Source organism: Fulmarus glacialis, unplaced genomic scaffold, assembly GCF_000690835.1.
Source record: "Fulmarus glacialis isolate BGI_N327 unplaced genomic scaffold, ASM69083v1 scaffold16131, whole genome shotgun sequence".
In the NCBI taxonomy this organism is placed as follows: domain Eukaryota; kingdom Metazoa; phylum Chordata; class Aves; order Procellariiformes; family Procellariidae; genus Fulmarus; species Fulmarus glacialis.
The window spans coordinates 6,685-26,144 of NW_009193550.1; the positions used below are offsets into that span (position 1 = coordinate 6,685).

General features: G+C 43.2%; 1 protein-coding gene across 1 annotated transcript in view; it reads right to left on the reverse strand.

Annotated features, from left to right (window-relative positions):
* The window catches only part of TCF7L2 (transcription factor 7-like 2 (T-cell specific, HMG-box)), a gene marked incomplete at its 5' end in the record, with an annotated part of 21,035 nt that extends 1,804 nt beyond the window's left edge, over positions 1-19,231 (reverse strand). Inside the window, 8 exons of the mRNA XM_009587489.1 lie at positions 32-82; positions 635-683; positions 5,580-5,687; positions 6,443-6,602; positions 7,444-7,569; positions 13,991-14,077; positions 16,847-16,949; positions 19,099-19,231. Coding sequence (XP_009585784.1) covers positions 32-82; positions 635-683; positions 5,580-5,687; positions 6,443-6,602; positions 7,444-7,569; positions 13,991-14,077; positions 16,847-16,949; positions 19,099-19,231 — 817 coding nt within the window. The remainder of the gene's footprint in view (positions 1-31; positions 83-634; positions 684-5,579; positions 5,688-6,442; positions 6,603-7,443; positions 7,570-13,990; positions 14,078-16,846; positions 16,950-19,098) is intronic.
* Between the last annotated feature and the right edge of the window lie 229 nt (positions 19,232-19,460).

Sequence of the window (19,460 nt, forward strand, 5' to 3'; positions counted from 1 at the left end):
TATTTTAAATGACTCAAAATGACGGTAGCACCTGTAATCGGAGGAAGTGAAAGGCAAGGATTTAGGAAACATTCGCTGTGTTCTGAAAAAAAAGAACAAATTATACAAAGGCTTCAAAAAAACTAAGTCAGGGCTTCTTCAAAATTGACTATGAGATTGCCTATGCAGTATTTCTAATTTCCTATATAGAATGGCAAACCTCCTTAATTTAAAATGGGTGCGATTTACCACTGTAAGGCATGCATCAGAACATACAGGTACAGCCCAAATTAATACCAAACACATACATACGTACGTACACGCACACACATATGCGCAAAATAAGCAGACAACTTTATAAACGATGGCATAGGCATTACAACTACGTCTCTGCAGTTAAAGGCTTTGCAATTATTACGTACAAATTCAGCTAACGTCACATGAGGCTCTTACATGCAATGGCTTGATTACTAGTTTTAGAAGGGCAATAATGCGTAAATAATTAGATTGCATTAAAAAAAAAAGGTTGCCTAATATTGGGACCGGCTCCCCGTGAGGCCAGGAGACTTGTACCCACCTCCCCCGTACCTAGGAGCGTCACACCAGGATTGCCACACTTCCACTAAGCAAGAGATTTAGACTTATTTTTACTTACCATTGGTCTCTCCTGGCTGCTTATCCCTTTTCCTCTTCTTCTTCTTTCCCTGCAGGAAACATACACAAATGAGAAGGATTAAAAAAACCCCAAAACATGTCTCCTTGCAAGACAGCACTGAGCGATGGGGCTGCGGCCGGTGCGGGAGGCTCCCTGGGGAGGACACCGAAGCGCAGTGCCAGCTCGCTCCCGGTGCAGGGAGGCTTGGGGGGCCCTGAGGGGATGCTCGCACCCCGGGGACGGCTCTGCCTGCCCACCCCCTGCCTTTTTGGACAGCCTCGCTGCAGCCCCCCTCAACGCTAACAACCACCAAAGCCATAAGCAGCTAGGGAGGGGGAAGAATGACTTGCAGGATGCTTCTTTCGAGATAAGATTATCATCACGACAGAAACATTGACACTTGTATGCTCCTGCTTCAAAAAAATCATTCCTGGTCACGTTTCTTTGGGGTGGGGAGGGGAAGAAGGGGCAACGGCGGAGATTCAAGGTGGAAGAGTCCATGAGTGAGGTCAGATTGAGCCCCTGGAGTTCCTCAGCACCCAAAACCAGCCGTTAAAGCAGACGAGGAAGCCACAGTAACGAGCAAAACCTAACCTGCAGGGTTTGTAAGTGCACTGACAACTTAGGAAGCAAAGCCAGGAAGAGAAAAAAATCCAGATATAACTAAGACCCTTCTCACATTTTGCTCTTATCACAAGAAAAAAATCACCAGTAATGTTTTGCTAAACTGCGTCCCTTTCCCAAATACTGTCCCACAAGATGATGCAATTTGTTTCTGACTGGAGGGAGAAAGGCCCTTTCTCCATTTCCCTCCAGCAGTGTGGGAGAGGACATGACCAGGAGCCCGACTTCTGTGGAAACCCAACGATCGTTTTCCAGGAGAAGAGTTACAAAGTAATAAGCATGGCTCAAAAGAGAAAAGCGATTTTCTAAGAAAGCTTTCCCAGCACTGAGCTACAGGGTTTGGAGAGCAGCACAAAAAGGCCAGTGCAAGGGGACAGTCATTTAATTTTCACAGCTCCCCAGATGCTAAAAGCAATGACTTTCGGGCCAGCAATGTCAACTGTGAACAGCACAGAGATCCTTGCTTTTGAAGATGTGGTACTAAGAGAAGTTGGTGAAAAGACACCAGGCCAGCAGGCCCTTGTGGTCAAAAGAACAAACATGCCTCGGAAGAAGGAATCTCAGCACTTTTGAAGGGCTGGACGTATCTGTGGGGAAGCCAAGAAGCTCTCCCACGTGGCGGACATCTTTCTCAGTAGACTGGTCTGGCTCCCAACTAAATGGTTAAGATTGGGCTTCAGCTTGGGACATCCACTATAACATTGAGGACGCTCACTATGATAAGTTCCCTGGAAGGTATTGGTAAAAAATTCCCCCAACACAAATGTTGGATTTCAATTTGTTGTTGTTGTCATATTTTTCTGCCCCAAAAGCTGGCTTTCTGGCACGGGGCTTCTGTACTCATTCCCCCTTGCTTGCTCAGGGTTGTAAACTGCCACCCTGCTGTCCAGGCTGCCACAAGCAGAGTCTTGTTCACGAGAGCCTTCTGGTGATGGAAAAAGCTGTGTGCACGGTCAATTTTAAAGGATTTTTAAACAACATGCACATAATCCTGCTGCCTGGATGCTGCTGAGAAATCACCTCTGACACCTCCGACGTCATTTTGGGGGATATGGAAAGTTGTTGCTCTGAGTCAATTGCTAGAGCAACCAACAGCCTAACATGACAGGCAGACAAGATAGACAAGCATTGCTCCTAAAGCTCCCTGAGAATAAAATAGGGAAAAACGTGGTATCTTGAAGTCCACGTATCACATAAAGATACAAGGGGCTCAGGCTGCTCCATCTACATTGATCTAGATTGACAGTAACTCTGTGAGAGTGGGTGAATTTTTTCCAGGTTTACAACAACGTAACCGAAACCAGACAATTGCCTCAGGACTGTAAGCCTGATTTTTATTTAACCTCAAGGAGGCCACTTGCATAATTAACAATTTGCACCTTGTGGCAAATTTGCTTAATTTTTGCAGTACATTTGGGAATTCAAGGGCTATTCCAATTTGAGACCTTATAACTTCTTCACACAAGGGCCAGCCAGAACAGAGGTCAGGAGTCACCTGCCCTTTACAAACTCTTCAAGGCAGGTATTAAAGCACTATAAACCCTTTAGGGAGCAATCTGTTAAAAACGGCTGATATACAGGAATGTCAGCCAGGGACCAGGAATTTCTGGTTCCTTTTCAACACAAGCTTTGAAAACCGTTCCTAACAAAGAACTGACAGAGGTCCCACTAACTCCTTTTACACCCTTGCCAGAGAAAATAGGGAGAAGAATCACCTGGCTTCCCTGTTCAATTTCTGTGCTACAAGAAGATATTTGATTACGTAGCTAAATTAATACACGGACTTAAGAAAAGAATTACGGCAGCAGCTTTTCAAGTGTTCTGCAGAAGACACCGTTTTGCCTTTGCCTCCAATTGTCCTCCTAAGACTTGAGCAGATGGTCTGCAACATTTTCCATCACCGTACTATACAAATTCTTAGGCTGCAAGTAAAGGTGGATGTAAATACTTGCTAACCGTTTGGCAGCTCCCTCTACATAGCCAAACCAACATGGGTTTTGACAGGACTGTGGAGTTCTTTGGTACTAATTTTCTAGACAAGCAGCAGGTGAGATGACTAGACCCTTACATACTTCTAAGTCCAGCACTCAGTGCTGCTTAACATCTTATATTAGATCTCAGGAAGAGCAAATGTGCCTTGTGACACCTACAAGCCACGAGGGATTCCCTGAATCCTCTTCTCTTATTTAAGAGCAGGCTGAAAGCTGCGTTTCTTGATGTACTGCTCCTATTTCTGAAGACCTGGGCTACAGCTGGCCTCTTCCTCGCCTGATGTGAGATGCCTAACAATTTAACCGTTTCAAGCAGTGCAAACGTGCTACCCTTCTAGATGTGTGAAGGGCTCGAGACCCTACAAAATGCTGAGGGAGGAGGGGAACTTGGAGAGCTCCGAATGGACCAGGAGAGGAGAAATAAATAAATCCTGCGGATGATGCGATCGTGTGATGCAAAGGTACCGCGCTCTCCTCAGGCAGGAAGGTTCCCCCTGAAGGTCACTTGGGGCTACAGCATCAAGCCGCTGGGAAAGCGCCGGCTTTCTCATCCTGTCCTTTTTAGCTTGAGAAGAAAGGGTTTCTCAGTGCTCACACGGTGAGGACAAAAGTAAAAGGTCCTAAACACTGAAGGCTTTGTACATGCCCATCTGTCGGTGGCACAGTCACTGCGCAGAATGAGCATTCCCGAAACCTCAGTCGAGCCTATACTCCCTTTTGAACACCCAAGAAGACGATACTGCACAGTGCTGAGGAACTACCTCAAGCCTACGGTCTGACAGTCTCAGACCAGACTATGCCGAAAAAGGAAAATGTGTTTAAGCAGGAGCAGTGCCTCATTGGGCTTAACGAGGTCTCCTCTGAGGAGCATGCACAGCTACACCTGCAATGGCGAACAAAGGAGGAAGCGAGGCAGAGCCCAACGGAAAGAAATGATGATCAAGAAAGAGCAGAAGGATTTGAAAAAATGTCCTTAACTACATTTTGCTAAATAAGTGAGCATGTGTATTCTCTACTGCCGAAGCAGTGGAAGAGCATAGAGAGCTGCTGCTGCTCTCGGCTTCGTTGCAAACTCTGAACTGGCTTCTTCCCATCCGTACACATAAAAACACAGATTCTCATAGAGGTAAACATTGCCATATACAAACTACACAGTTTATGTGATTTATGGCAAAACAGGATATTTACGGTAAAATAGGCAGTGATGATGATGATGACGGAAGAGACAAACTTCAACAAAAACAAAATGTGTAACACTATACATAACTGACATCAATCTTACAGCTGCTGGTCCCCAGACCTGCAGGGAGGTCTGCCTGGAAGGTAGGGAGCATGGTTTATTCCAGAGTTAGACACCTTGAAAGTTTTAGGTGATTTTTATTTAAATTAAAATTTATTTAAATTAGAAAAAATAATCAAGATGCTGCTATAATCCTATTAAAGAGGGTTAAGAGCTCCCACCAATCCACAAATCTGTCAAGAATTTATGGGTTTAGGCTTGCAAACACTTACTACCAGATGCACCGCTTACCCTTCATGGAAGAAGGGGTTATATATTACTAGTAAGTGGTTACAACGCTGGCCTTATGTTTTTAACAGACAGAAAATTCTACCACTTCTAGCTACAAAACAGGCTTTCTGAAAGGTGGAGGGGAAAATCAATCTTAAACACACTCCATGAATTGATCACAAACTCCAAAACACTTTTTAAAAAATGAGGGGGGAGGGGGGAAGATAACATGGCCATGAAAAAGCAAAACATAATCAAAATATACAACAGTAGAGCGTGGAATAATTCATTTAACCCCACTTGAGAGTAAGACTTTCAAACAAGTCACGCTTTTGGTTTTGCCAGTCCTTCTCTGAAGCCAGGATAAGTCATTCTTCCACTTTCCACTATACTCTCACACAGATAAGCACAAGACACTAATTATTCATCTTTTTGGTGGAAAGGAGAGGAGCCATACTAGGGGAATTTTTAGTTTTGTTTTAAAAAATGAAATTTAAAATGACCAGCAAGCCAAACAGCGTTTCCAGACGCTGGTAAAAGTGAAGGCAAGAGTTTCTTCACAGAGCTCTACTGTCATGCCCCAATTCTAACCTTTTACTAGTCCCAGCCAGGAAGCCTCTTCCAAGTGGAGGGCTGGGAATTATCCCCAATAGTTTTAGTATCGCAGAGGGAAGCGTCCGTTGTTGTTACCAGATTGGGATCCTGAGGCACGCTTTCCAAGTAGTGCTTGTGTGCAATGTGTGGTCGTAGTTCGGCAGGTCACATATACATTTCTACAAGCTCTACTACTAAAAAAATTTCCACCTACATAGGAACCTACATAGTTATCCCGTGCGGACCAGCCCGGGTACAGCTGCATATGAAGCTGTCGTTCCTTTCTTGCTAGTTCATAGTATTTCGCTTGTTCTTCTCTGGATAATGCGTGCCACTGAGGTGAAGAAAAAGGAAAAAGACAAAATAAAAAGCACAAGCGTTTTTTTTTAAGCACGTTAACAGCAGAGTATATTATTTATATATAAATACAGCGAGAGTTGATTTTCATAAAAGAAGAGATAAAAACAGATGATCTGGCACGCTACCATTCATATTTTATTTATAACTCCAGATTATAACTCCAGTAAACTCAACTGAGTCACAACTTATAATTTACGTTCACTCAGCCCCTTTGTCTCCTGATGAGAGGAGAATTAAGAAAACTAAACAAAAACAAAGAGCAGGGGAGAGGGTCCAGAAGCTGAACTACTTGTCGTGAGCCAGATCTCAGTTACAGATTTACAGAAGGTCTCCCCCTCCCTTCCCCACTGGCACCCCCTCTCCTCTCCTGGCTCTCACAGGTGCCGATACTGGTACTGTACTTCCCAAAGGCTTTTTCCTTCCCCATTTACTTTCCTGCCTGTTTCTAGGACAAAATAAGAAATTTGAGATTTTTCCATCTCCAGGTGATGGAAATAATATTGAAATAACACTGCTATTAATTAACTCCCCCTTTTCCTTGTGAATGACCCCAATGGCAGAAAGCGTCTGCAAAAACAAAAAACAAAAGGCCTTTGGCTTAGTTACTTCCCTATCCATTATCAAAAGAACAGGAGAACACAGTGATTCAGAAGGATGCAACTCCCCTTCTCTGCAGGTGTGAATCCTACCGAGTTTCAGTCCTGCTTGTGCTTCTCCCTTGTTACCTACCCTTCGACCGAGGATTTGGTTGATGGCTGCGCTCTCTTTCAATGTGCATTCTGCTACAACTTTTGCTCTCATTTCCTTCATATACAACATAAATGCATTAAGAGGTTTCTTTATGTGTGGCTTCTTTTTCTCTTCTTCTTTTTTGGAGTCCTGATGTTTTCTGAAGGGTAAAGATACAACAGACATAAACCTCACAGTGAGAACTCTTGTGAATTTATTAAATTAATCCTCTCAATCCCTCTAGCATTAATCCTCAGAAATTAGCCTCTAGAAAGAGGACCAGAAGGTTCTCTAGGGCCTTCACTCTGGCTGCTGTATGAGAACAGTTTTAAAAGCATTATAAGAAAACCTATCTCATATTTATGCAATAGCACCATGTACCTTCTTAACCCCTAGAAGAACCTTGGAAGGACATGGGCACTCAGGAAAATGGGTTCATGGGGAGGGCTTGTGAGCATGATGGTAGAGGAAATAATTACACCCCATCATCACTGGGAACTGAAATATTGTCTTTCTGGCTTCACCTGTGAAATGAAAGGCAAGAAGCACCAGAAGCACTAGGGACAGAGGTAGAGGTTCAAACCTAGACTTCATACCAGCCCTCTCTACAGCTTTGAACAAGCCATTTATGCTCTGATTTATTGTCTCCTGTTGCGTATCCGGTATCTCACGGCTTCAAACCGGGCACTGAGTAACACGGAAATCGGTCAAGAAGCTTGAATCTTGACCAAGAAAATTCCACTTCCTTATTAAAATGGATGAAATTAATAACTACTTGTCTATGTCACAGAATGACTCTGAAAGATTGTTACCATTATTTTGACACACTTTGGTAGTTAAACCATGTTCAAATCAATTAACAGAACAGAACAGAAAAAGCAATTTAAAAAAATATTTTACAGCAAAAACATTCCTACAAATCCAAGCCTTTTTAAAAGCCACACATGCACAGATGACGCTTTGGGTGTTCTAATAATAAGACACAGGAAGCAAGAACTTACGAGCTGTGGAGTGAGCCGACGTCGCTCTGGGAAGATTCCTGTTTGACTGTTGGTGTGACTATGGCCGGATGAGGGATTCCAGTTGTATGTAAACTATGGTGAGGCGGGACCATGTGTGGAGGAAACCTAGAGGAGAGAAAGCTGTGTAAATCGTCAGAATAAAAATGAATGAATGGGGAGGGATGTGTACACACATTAAAAAAAAAAAAGGCATATAACAAGCACATGACAGCTAGACAAAGCATATGAAAGCTGGCAGCATTAATTAGCAATAAATTAAACATAATGACTCTTCTAATGTCATTAAAGCCAATCTTCCCCTTCATTATCATTACTGACATAAGACATCGTGATTTTTAACTTCTTTAACATAAGGCAAATTCCACTGGATGAACTTGGATGAAAGTGGAATTTCAGCTACCTGCAAGAAAATCCACCAGTCCATTTCTTTGCTAAGAAATTATCTGTGGCAACCAAGGAATCAATTTTTATAGTTCTGAAGCATGTTGTGAATTTGGGATGACATCTTTTGTTGCATATTGACAGCAAAATAAAATATTAATCCCAATGCAATCTAGATGTATTTTTGATAATCCTTATAGATGCCTCATTAGCGACATTTTGTTGATGGAGCAAAAGAAAATATTTATTTGTGTCTGATAAATCTCTGAGCCACATTGCTCTAACAGAAGGTGGGAAGACTGTGAAATTAAGTGAATTTTGACCTATTAAGGTAACCTAGGAAGGCTTAAATTCATGCAAAATAACAGTCTAGCCTTTCTAAAGAGAAAAAATGTTGTCAGCTTTATGATTTATGGTCATATACATGGACAGGTCCCAGTCCTGCAACTGGATTCAGAGGGATGTGCAATCCTTCTGCATGAATCTAGTTGCTCAGTTGGGGCCACAGCATGAACATGGCACAATCATTCAGACTTTTTACTTTTTAACTGAAATGAACAAACTTCTCAAAAGCAGGATTGATGACTACTTATTTCTCAACAGTCTCAGAAAGGTTTTGCAGTGAATAAGGAAAGCACACTATGACTGACTGCCTTTCCCTTAGAAAACCCCCACTGAAGTCAACAGGTTTCCAGGGAATGGGATCTAGCCTAAAATTTTGGCTCAGAAATAACTTCTCCCAAGATTCCAAAGCTAAAGTGATCTGGCATACAACAAGGTTTTTTTATTATTGAAAATCCCTACTCTCATCCCAGATTTTGAACCACCTTGGTCCAAATAAAATACCCCAAGAATATACAACAAACAATGGGATAAATAATTATTTCTTCTATCATCAATATACAGTGATTTTTTCTATCAAACAGGATTTAAAATGGGGTAATATACCATGGATAAGTAGATTGTGTACAAATATCAGAAATATAATGGGATTTCTTTCCTCCCCACCCCCCCTTCTAAATTCCATTACTGAGCTTAACCCCCCCCCTCAAACTGCCTAGACATTCCCTACATTCACAAGATGACACAGTAGTACTTTCATGAACAAGAGGTACTGTCCACTACGAGCTCTGAGGATCTTTGTCTATCAGCTGGTAGTACTCAGGATCATTAGACAGAAGTATTTTGTCTTTGAAGGCAGGGGTGGGAAGAGCAGGGACTGACAGGGAGAATGTGAAATTGTTCGAACTGTAGAGAATTGCAGCTCCTCACAAACAAAGGCATGGAGAGAAGGAAAGGAGGAGGGCATGATGGTAAGGGAAGAGGAGAACGGGCAGCAAAATGGCTATTCCTACGTCTGCTAAAGACTCACGGACACAAATCTCCAAGTGGATTGTCAAAACGCCTTCCCCACTCTCTGACAGAAGTAGCTGGGAGAGAAACGCACATTTGGGGAAATGCTTTGGTGCATGGTAGGTCAGGACAGAAGACAATGGCAAGGCTGCAAGGAGACCGATGGCCTGGTCCCACTTCTGCCACAGAATTGCCTCACCATCAGCAAGACACAAACTGCGCCTTTCTATAGTTTTCTTCTGTTCTCCCTCTCTTTATTTTGGTGTGTATGTATTTTGACCGGACAAAAAGAAGTAAAGTGTGTTCACATAGTGCCTGGGGCCTTCAGCGTTAGTACAATGCAAACAATAAAAACTGACAGTAAGAGCTTTTTAAAAAAAAACAACTTACAAACATGGGTGAAAATAAAACCCATGGCAAAACCCTGACCTCACTGAAAGTGGTATAAGCATAGTGATAAAAAGTTGATACACATCTTATCGAATGACTGTCCTAGGCAAGACCCAGTGTTCAAGAGAGGACTATGCTGCTGGGGCTAGCTAGGGTTCAAACTGGAACAAGAGCCAGTGACAACGGGACAATGAAGGATGAAGATGGCAACAAAAAGCCTGCCTTCAAAGAGCAGGCAGGAAGAGCTGTGCTTGTTTGACGTGAGGACACAGTGGGAAGGGCAGTGGGCATATACCAGCAAGGAAGAGCTGAGTGCAGTGATAAACAAGGACAGAAGGGTATGAGAGTGGACCTGAGTAAGATTAGACTCATCACTGGAGAAGGGCTCCCAAATATCACAAAAGACTGATTACAGCTGGAGTTAATGGGGGACAAAAGGTGTTGCTTGTTAAGCTTCTGAAGAGCATCCCATGATGTGGCCATGATAACTGGGTCATAGACTTGCTTCTCAAATGAGAATCTGGTGAAAAATTAACACGCACTGCAAAATGAACTCTGCCTACACGGTGGATTGTTGTACGATCAGGTTTTTCAAAGGAAACAAATTCAACAAAAGATAGGGGGTTATTTTATTCGTTTATTTTTGATGAAGATTTAAGTACCTGCAGCTAATAAAAAATTGAGGACCGTGAAGAAAATCTGCAAAAAAGGTACCTTCCCCCCCTAATTATGGGAAAAAAGTTTTCCCAATTACCATTTAGGAGAAAGTTAGTAAGTATTTGCACATCAGAGAGTGACCAGATGGGGAGGAAGGGCAGCGGAGGAGGCGAAGTCTACATACGTGTGTTGTGTGAAAGCCTGGAGGATGGCGAAGCCTCCATTGACTTCAGCTGGGCTGAGATTTTACCCACTGAGCTCTAAACTTCAGAGACACAGCAGCCTTCATCAACAGGCAGCTGCAGCTCAGTAGTTATTTTCAGGGTGGCAGTTTCCCCAAGGAAGTTCTGTGTTCGTTACCAGTGACCATTCATTATTTCACACTGAATCTCTCTCCCTCCAAGACACAAGGCTGCCTGCTGGACTTACACACCCCTTCCTATGTTTGGGGCTATAAAAACATGCTCCAGAACCCGAAGTTGCTCTCACAATCCCATGGACTTCAGTGGGCTGGGTGAGGGTTCAGCCCAAAGTCTGACTGCCTACTTATTTCCATGTACACATCCACTCACATGGCAACACGAGTCGGGGAAGAGTGTTAATTTTTAAGTTCCTGGCTACACTCCAACTTCAGTAATTACATTCAGCAAAAGTGAATTTCCCCTGAAATTTCAATTACAGAAGGTATTTTCCACTGCCACCACTTAACTGCTGTGCAGTGTTTGTCTGGTGTAATTCTGCTAAATTATTTCCTGATTTCCTCTCACAGCAGTTTTTTTTCATAGCGGGTCCACTGTTTGCCCATCAGTCAGTTAACTCTGTCTCAATTTACATTAAGGGCATATTATAGAGGGGTAATGAAGGATCAAGAGACGTTATAAGCATGTTGCATGCATACAAAGTGAGTGGGGAGATGCTACAAGCGGAGAAAAAATGGTTAAAACAACCTGAAGACACTACCTTAATAGTCTAAACCATTTATGAAAATCACTATTAGTCACCCATTAACCTTTTATAAACTATTCATAAGCACACTCTAACTAATGAACTATAATTACTAAGCTTAGGGAATATTCAGGGTTGGGAAGCATTATATGCTCCAAAGGTCTATACCATAATGCAAAGACGGGAACTACTTTTAAAGGAAGGCTCTGGAAAAATGTGGATGGAGGGGTGAGGGGGTCTGTCCTGACTTCAACGTTTGGGCAGAGCCAACACAGCGACCTCAAGGCTTGTACCAGGGCCCTGCGGGGCTGCTGCCCGGAGGCCAGCCATGAACGGCATGTCTGCAGGCAAGCGTGGGCATCCCCGGGCACACCAGCCCCGTCGCCCAACTACGCTGGCTACTGAGGACAAGGGCTGTCCCATGGCTGAGCTCAGGCGCTCCAGCTGATACGGCGGGCATGAGAAAACGTGCGTCGAACTACGTATCTGAGCACGGTCTGCCCAGAGGGTGTTCCCATGTATGGGAAACCAGGAGAGAAGTTTCTGGGCTGAAACAAAGGATAAACATCTTAAATCTATTCATCATTCTGTGTGTGCGCCTGAGCATGTATGCGCGTATGGGCTTATGTCAGAGACAAAAAGAAAGGCTGTGTGTGTGTATGCACACCCCTCACCTTCACCTAAGACATCCCCCCATATTTTTTTCTCTAGACAAGTATTCCATGAATTGCAATAAACACCCTAAAAATTCTAAGCAGCTCATTATACACCACTGTCTCCTTTTATGGCTCCAAGCCAGAATATAATGATGAGTCTTAACTTGTTAAGGACAACTAATTTTTTGTTCCTGGCTGTCTCAGGGGCTTCTCTCTTACTCACTCTCACTTTACTTCACTGTTGACATGTTTCTGTTAACTGGATGTCATCTGCCTGCCTTGATTTTATGCACAAGCAGTGGGATGCATTTTTCTGTGCAACAATTCCGCTTTGAGTTGCATTAGATTTGTCATTATTCTCTCATTTCCCCCTTGCACTTGTAACATTTCATCTATTCCTGCCTTATTTTTTGAGCCACGGTGCACCCACATTATGGTTTATACATGATCTTGCTCCCTTTGAAGCCGGCAGATTTCAGAGCCAGCCCTCGTCAGGAGAAGTGCCTGCTACCAATTTAGCAGGCTGAGGGCCCCGAGCTCCAACAACTCAATCTAAAGGGGGTCACAGGGTGGCACAAGCGAGTGTCAGCAAGTGCTGTTTAATTGCCAATCTAGGCTTCTCCATGGTGTTTAAAGTATAATGACCCATCACTTAATTCTGAGAAGTCCTGGCCCTGCTGCTGAATGGAATGAATATCAAAGGATGCGCTAGAACAGGGCAAGGAGCCTACATTTCCTGTAACTGCCATAAGTATAATAGACCTCTACTTCTGTCGTCCCATTACCACAATAATGTATTTAATTTGCTGTGTACTCTTTTTAACTAGATACCTTTCATAAAGCCTATCTTGGGAATATAGCCTCCCCCCTTCCACATCTCCCCCCTCCCTCCAATGACTAGCCTCTCTAATAATAATTAAACTAAATCAAGCTCTACTTTGCCTCACACCATGCCTGCAAGTCTTTTATAGATATTAAAAAAGATTAAATGGAGGGAGGGAACCATTGTTTAAATTTACAGCTCTCTCCCCAACCCAGGATTTCTTCTCCCCTGTGCTGGGTCTATTTTTTTTTTTTTTTAAAGTTGATTTGCCAGTTGTCTCTATTTGCTGGAGCAACTCGGGCAGATTTTCATTTTTTGCTTTTACTCTACTTATCTAAAGCACACAACACACTATTTCCCTACCCATTCACTCATGAGCTCTAGTTACAGGTTTCCATTTCTCAATGAGGTGTGTTCCCCCCCCCCCCCCCCGCCCCCCACCCCCCTCCCTCTGCCACTGCCATGATGCCACCAAATCCTCTATACACCAACCTTCACATATTAAACTGCAGAGATGGAGAGGAAGGGACAGAGCAGGGAAGAGACGTGGAACCTTGCTATGTAATGCATGCTAATTTAATTATGTGCCATCATCAAAATGGATTAGCTGTTTCAGCCCATCAGGAAAGTCTAAACCTCCACCGATTTAATTAACCAGACTGAAAATCAGATGAACAGAAAATAAAACTATCATTAGGAGCAATTAGTGATTACTTAAACATAGTGCTGCCAACCAGTTTGTAAATAAAACTAGCAGCCCCTGGAAAATTAGATGGAATTAATTGGAGGTAGGGAGGGGGAGAAATATATACTTCTAAAGCTTTAGAGGGTCAGGCAGGCCCTTTTATGTTGACTATCAGTATTTGGAGCTTTGGTCGGGGAAAACATAGTGCAATAACCTTCCTCCCAACTCTGCTTGAAGAGCAGCCCTCCTCCCTCCTGAAACTCCCCTCTTGCACACAGAGCGCTGCTCTGGGTGATAGCCACTGAGAAAGCAAAACTTCTCCTCCTTGCTTTTTCAAGATCACATTCTCCCAGCTTTTTCATTTAGTTTGGCTTTTAAAGATGACTTCCTGCTCCTCCACCTCTCTCTCAAAACCAAATTCTTAAAGCCCAATGACAGTGCTAGGACACCCTCTTCTCCTCAGATGGGAAGGTACCCCTCATCCTCTCCACCTCTGCCCCACGAAAAAACTAAGGATGACTGTTTAACTGAAGTGCTGTCAGAAATACGCTTCCTAGATGAAATGCCCTCCTCTAGAGAGGGCAGCAGGAGGAGTTACATTTGCTCTCAATTCAGGACCTCAGCATTTGAACTCACCTTGACATGGAAGCATTGACGGTCAGAGCTGTTGGGTAAGGGTGGCGGAAACCCCCTGTCGTGATTGGGTACACTGGCTGACCTTGCCTGGCAAAAAAGACGGGAAAGAGAATGAGAGAAAGACAAAAGGGTTTAAAAAAAAAAGATCAACAAAAAACTTCTCTCTGCACAGTAAGCTTTATTCTCATTTGATCAGAACAAAAATCTTGGGGATTGTACAGCAAGGATCAAAGGAAAGAAACACAGAACAATTTGAATGCCATAAATCTGATAGGAATGGCTAATTAAATTTTATAACCTCTGCTTATGTCAATAGAGACCCTCTCCCCAAGCTGAAACTAGGTGTTTTGTTGTAATAATTAAAGGCGAAGTCTCGCTTGCTTTAATGGAGCCATCACACTAATTGAGGGCTACACATCCAAAGGAAAACAATAATGAATGTAAATTTATACCAAAATAAAGTACAGTGAATCAAAGGACTTCAGTTGCGCTTTGGGCCTCTTTCGGTATTTAGATCTCGGTGAGAAAACATTAAATTAACAGAGCTTAATTTGTAGCCTTTTGTCAGATTAACAAGTGTTGACAAGAGTTACCGGGGGAGAGTCCCCAAGAAGTATTGTGGGTAACCAATAGACAATCACACCTCATTACAATAATTAAAAAATACAGCAACATGCAAAACAGCATCCTCATGAAAGACACACAACTTTTTCTGATTGAGGTTTGTCTGTGCTGGCTAGTTCTTTTCATCTGTCCTTCAACTACATCATCTGACTGGGCAGGATGCTTTCTGGGGGGTTACTATGCTAGAGACATGCAGGCCAGTTGAGGATAGATGGGTTGGAAAGTTGATGGTGAAGAACAAGTGGCAACAAGAGGGGAAATAAAAACCTTGGGTTACTTCTGCAAAGTTGGCCATGCTACTCTCCTAGAGCAAAAGCAAATGTGATGGTATCACCCCTCAACAAAAACCACTTGGAGAAGCTGTAAGAGCTGTGGGTACACAAGTACGCCATGGGTGTTGACTTGTTATAAATCAGCGGTGATGACAGAGTCTTCCTGTGACAGAGGTGGCCATCAGCACCTGCCTGGTGAAACGGGCCACATGTGGCAACATTCGTGTGGCTTGGCAGCCATGACATGAGGTTCAAGGAGGACAAACCTGTGTCTGCACACATAAAGATGTAAGGCTTTGAGACACAGATGAGCAATGAGGCACAGGTCAATGACAGTGAGAAATTTCTTCCCTGCGCTCTCATGTCTTTAATGTTACTGACTTTTGGCATTAGCTGAGTATATTTGTTTTAAATGCTGAGGCTGTTAGTGTGCAAACTTGAGCTAAACAGTTGCAACAGAGGAGCATGAGACGGCTGTACTGCAGCTAGGCCCTGCAACCAAGAAAGAAGAAGGAAAGGAGCTGACATCCATTCTACCAGCATTCAGGGTGTCCTACGTAAAAAGTAAATCACCACAAATGAGGAGGAATTTAAGGTTTCAGGGAGCAACGCTCTGGGTTTTTCTTCTGCTCGTGCTGTGCTCTTCTGGAAAAACGGCTTTCTGCAGAGAGCTGATGGACATGCTTCGCCCGCAGGGTGGGAGAGCCTCTACCCAAACAAGTTGCATGACCACCCTGCAAGGAAGGGCAGCCTGCAAAGCGGCCAGAAGTGAGCTGCTGTGGCTGAGGTCCGAGCTCCAGCTCTCCTGCATCCACACTTCTGTGCTTGAGAAAGGCCCCCAAAGCCTTTGACGCCAATCCTCCTCCCTGCCCGAGACCTGGGTGTGTGTGGGGACCCCCTGCTCTGCCCTGCTCTCCTACGGGGTGTGAGCTCCACTTCCTTATGGAGGGCAAACTTGTGAAGAGGTATTTTAGCACAGCTGGCCAAACAACCTCGAGCAGGAACAAACTATTTCTAGCTTTGGGCAACTAATTTCTAAAGAAATATGATCTCCCCAAAATTGATGAGGCCTGTTATGTGAGAAAAATAGGGTAATAGTCTTGATTTATAATGCAGAGAACCGTTGTATCCAGCAATACAAATGTATTTTATAAGTATTTAAATCAAATATACTGTAAAAAAGGCTATGCAGTGCTTAAGTGCATTAAAAACCCATTGCAGAGACAGCAACATAAGAAAAAAAAAGAAAACAAGGACTCAATTAGTGGAGGGAACCTCATACCCAACAAGGCTCTGCAAGTGGGATATAAGGAGCTGAAAAGAAAACAAAACCCCAAACTAACTTTCCACGGCTTTTTTCTTAGCCAATTTTAAAGTAAACTAATTCCCCTTTCTTGTTTGCAAGAAAATTCCATTCCTCAGATGCCAACTGCCCAGCCACGTCTCGACCAGGAATGCTGCTCACTGGCCGATGTAAAGCTCTAGTGTTTCACAAGAAAAACGAAAGGGGTTTCAATGGGGAAGGCCAATGAAATTTAAAATTGCACACTTATAGTGAGGATGGCCCTGGTAAAAAAGAGTCCATGAGAACTGCTCTGAGCCCCAAGAAAACCAAATCTGAGAAAAACCCACATGGTGCAGTGTAAGGGCATTAACAAGAAAAGGATGTTTCTGCAGAAGGATTTAAAAATTCATGTTTCACGAGCCATCAGCTGGTTGAGATGACATGCAAAGCTGTGTCCAACTGCTCCTGTTTGTTTAGGACCACACGACCTGGCATAAGTTTTAATTAATCTTCGTGAGGTGGGTAAATTCATAACCACTCAATGAAGTGGCAATTGGCAAACAGACTTATCTCAATGCACACACATATGCGCACACACACACACATACACGATTTTTAACATAAATTTTACACATCAAAAAAGAAAAAGGAAATTAAAAAAATGGAACTCCTTACTGTGGTACTAACCATCCTAGCGGATGGGGGATTTGTCCTACAGTGCCTGGTGATAAGGGATAATAAGGAGATATATCTGGAGGATGTGGAGGCCTTGGAATTCCTATGGAAGAGGAACATAAAGCAGCGTTAGTACTGAGACATGGAAATAAATAAAATATAAGGAAAAAGCACATATGTTTCTAAATTGCTATATATTCATTTTTATTACAATACTCATGGCTTCACTTTGAGTTTCCAAAGGCTGTTTCACAGTCTTATTTTATAAAGCGAGCCTCTTGGCATCTTATTAAATGAGATTCAACCAGAAAAATTGACGTGATTCGCTCCCTCAGTCACCTCTCCAATCAGAGGTAATTATTTTGTTATTTAGGATGAGAATTTAGGAGTCTTAGCTATAGTTTTGGTGTGACGCTGTTCTAGGTGCTGTCTTAAACGCTAAACAGAAAGATGGTCCCTGTATCAACTTCATGGTTATTTTAGTCTCAAAGTCACCAAAAGAGCACAGGCCCTACCGATACGTTGACTGGGTACTCAATAGCATGGCGTTATTCCAAAGTAACCTCCAAAACGAGTTACAAAGTCACTGTAATTGCAAATGACGTTTGCTTTTGAGCAAACCTAGGAAACCTTTCCCAAAACCTAGGAGTGGAGGTGACAGCCCCTGGAAATGCTTGGTAAAACGGGGGCAGATGTTGAAGGTGTGCAGGGAAGGACAGAGAGCCCATCCGTCCTCTCTGAAACCGGTGCAGTTCCTACTCGGAGAGCAGAAATCAGCTCCATACACAAGCCTTAAATCTTAACACTCCCTACCTTAAGAGCAAGTAGGAATTACTCAGAGGAGTAAGGGTTACAAGACTGGGTCTTTCAATTAACAAGGCAGAGCACAATTACACAGCAGAAGTAAAATTAAACCAGAGAGCATTAAAAGGAAGGGGTACTGTATTCATGGCTAAAAACTATTTTTTTAAGTCACTCAGGAAGCTTTTAATCTCTAAATTAAATCTCCTTGTGTGACATTTTCATGCAGACATTGCTTTTTCTCCATTACAAAACCCAAACAGATTAACTGGGCTTTAACCATCCAGCGAACTATTCGCACACTTGAAAGAATGTTCACAGAAGAAAAGTAAACAGTCTACAGACGTTAATCATATGTTTTACGATAACCATTTAAAAGCTATTCCCTGTACTACCATTATTTAAATGAGAGGTTGACTATGCCATTCACTTGCAATACCCAGGGATGGCGAGATGGATTCCTTTTAAGCCATGTGAAGTTAGCATTAAGCACAAGTAAAAGGGGGCCCCAGTTGAAGTGCAGGGAGTGAAAACCAGCTAATGCACAGCCTCATTCAAGGGCTCGAGTTTAGATAAATTATCTGCACACGTTAGGGCTGACGGAGCCATTCCTTTGACATGAATTCAGTTTCTGATGTACTTTCCAATTAACTAGCTGGGATTTGGATTAACAAAAACAAAACCACTGTCACTATGAACTCAATGCAGCCCAAAGAAAGAAGATTGACACTATTTGACTTCTCTGGGCCCTCAGGTTAAACAGGGACTCTTAAAAAGTTAGAATAACATGTAAATTCTACTCTCTAACACCAATAAATCTGGTCAGGGTTTTACGCGGTGCTCTATATTCAAGACGACTGCCCTTCAGGCTGAACTGAGAGTTGGGTAGACTTACATTGGGGAAAAGAGTTGCAAGTGTAGAGCTGGAGCTAAGTAGTTAGAGTGGATGAAAATTCAACATTATAGGAGAAAAATGGCTGAACTCCTGACACAGAAACAATGGGATTTGGGGAATTAAAAGAGATTCATTTTGAAACAGGTCATGACCCACCACCTTTAAAATTCCAGCTGCAATTTTGTAAGTGCAGATCACAGAACGTACATGTTTAACTCTCTGGGTCGTGCATGCAAACCAAGCACTTGGTAGATCGAACTACTAGGTGGGGTATCATGCTTGCAATGAAACACAGCTGCAAACGACCCCACACATGCAACTCTGGTGTCACCCTGAAGAAGCTTTATGAAAATTCACCCAGTAGGTTTCCTTCTGAAGCCTAATTGGCTTAAAAAGAAACTATTTTGTCTGGGTTCTTGCATGCGTTTGACATTTTACATGCCCCCTTTGGTGCTCCAACATGGGAAATCCTTCCTCCCACACTCCTTCCCCCTAATACGCAAAATGGAAAGATCCACCCACCCACCCAAAAAAACCCGAACTATTTCCCACCTACCTGTTTTGGGATCTACGTCGGCTGGTAAGTGTGGAGGAGGGTTTCCCGGTGTGAAGTGCTCGTTGCTGTACGTGATAAGCGGCGTAAGAGGGTGTACATGGTGTGGGTGCTGCACAACTGGCACTTTGTTAGACTGTCAAGAGAAAAAAGGTCAGTGGCGTTAGAGGAGTGCCAGGTACTCCCCACTGCAGCACGAGGCACGACATACAGAAACCTGAGTACCCAGGATTTCAACATGGTCCTCAGACTTTTCCAGATCCCTTCTTGGCGTCACCCTTGCAGTTTTCCCACCCTCTTGCTTAAAACCTCCTCACACACTTTCTCTGCTCTTGAGTTTCTTTAATCTTTCTGACCTGTCATGC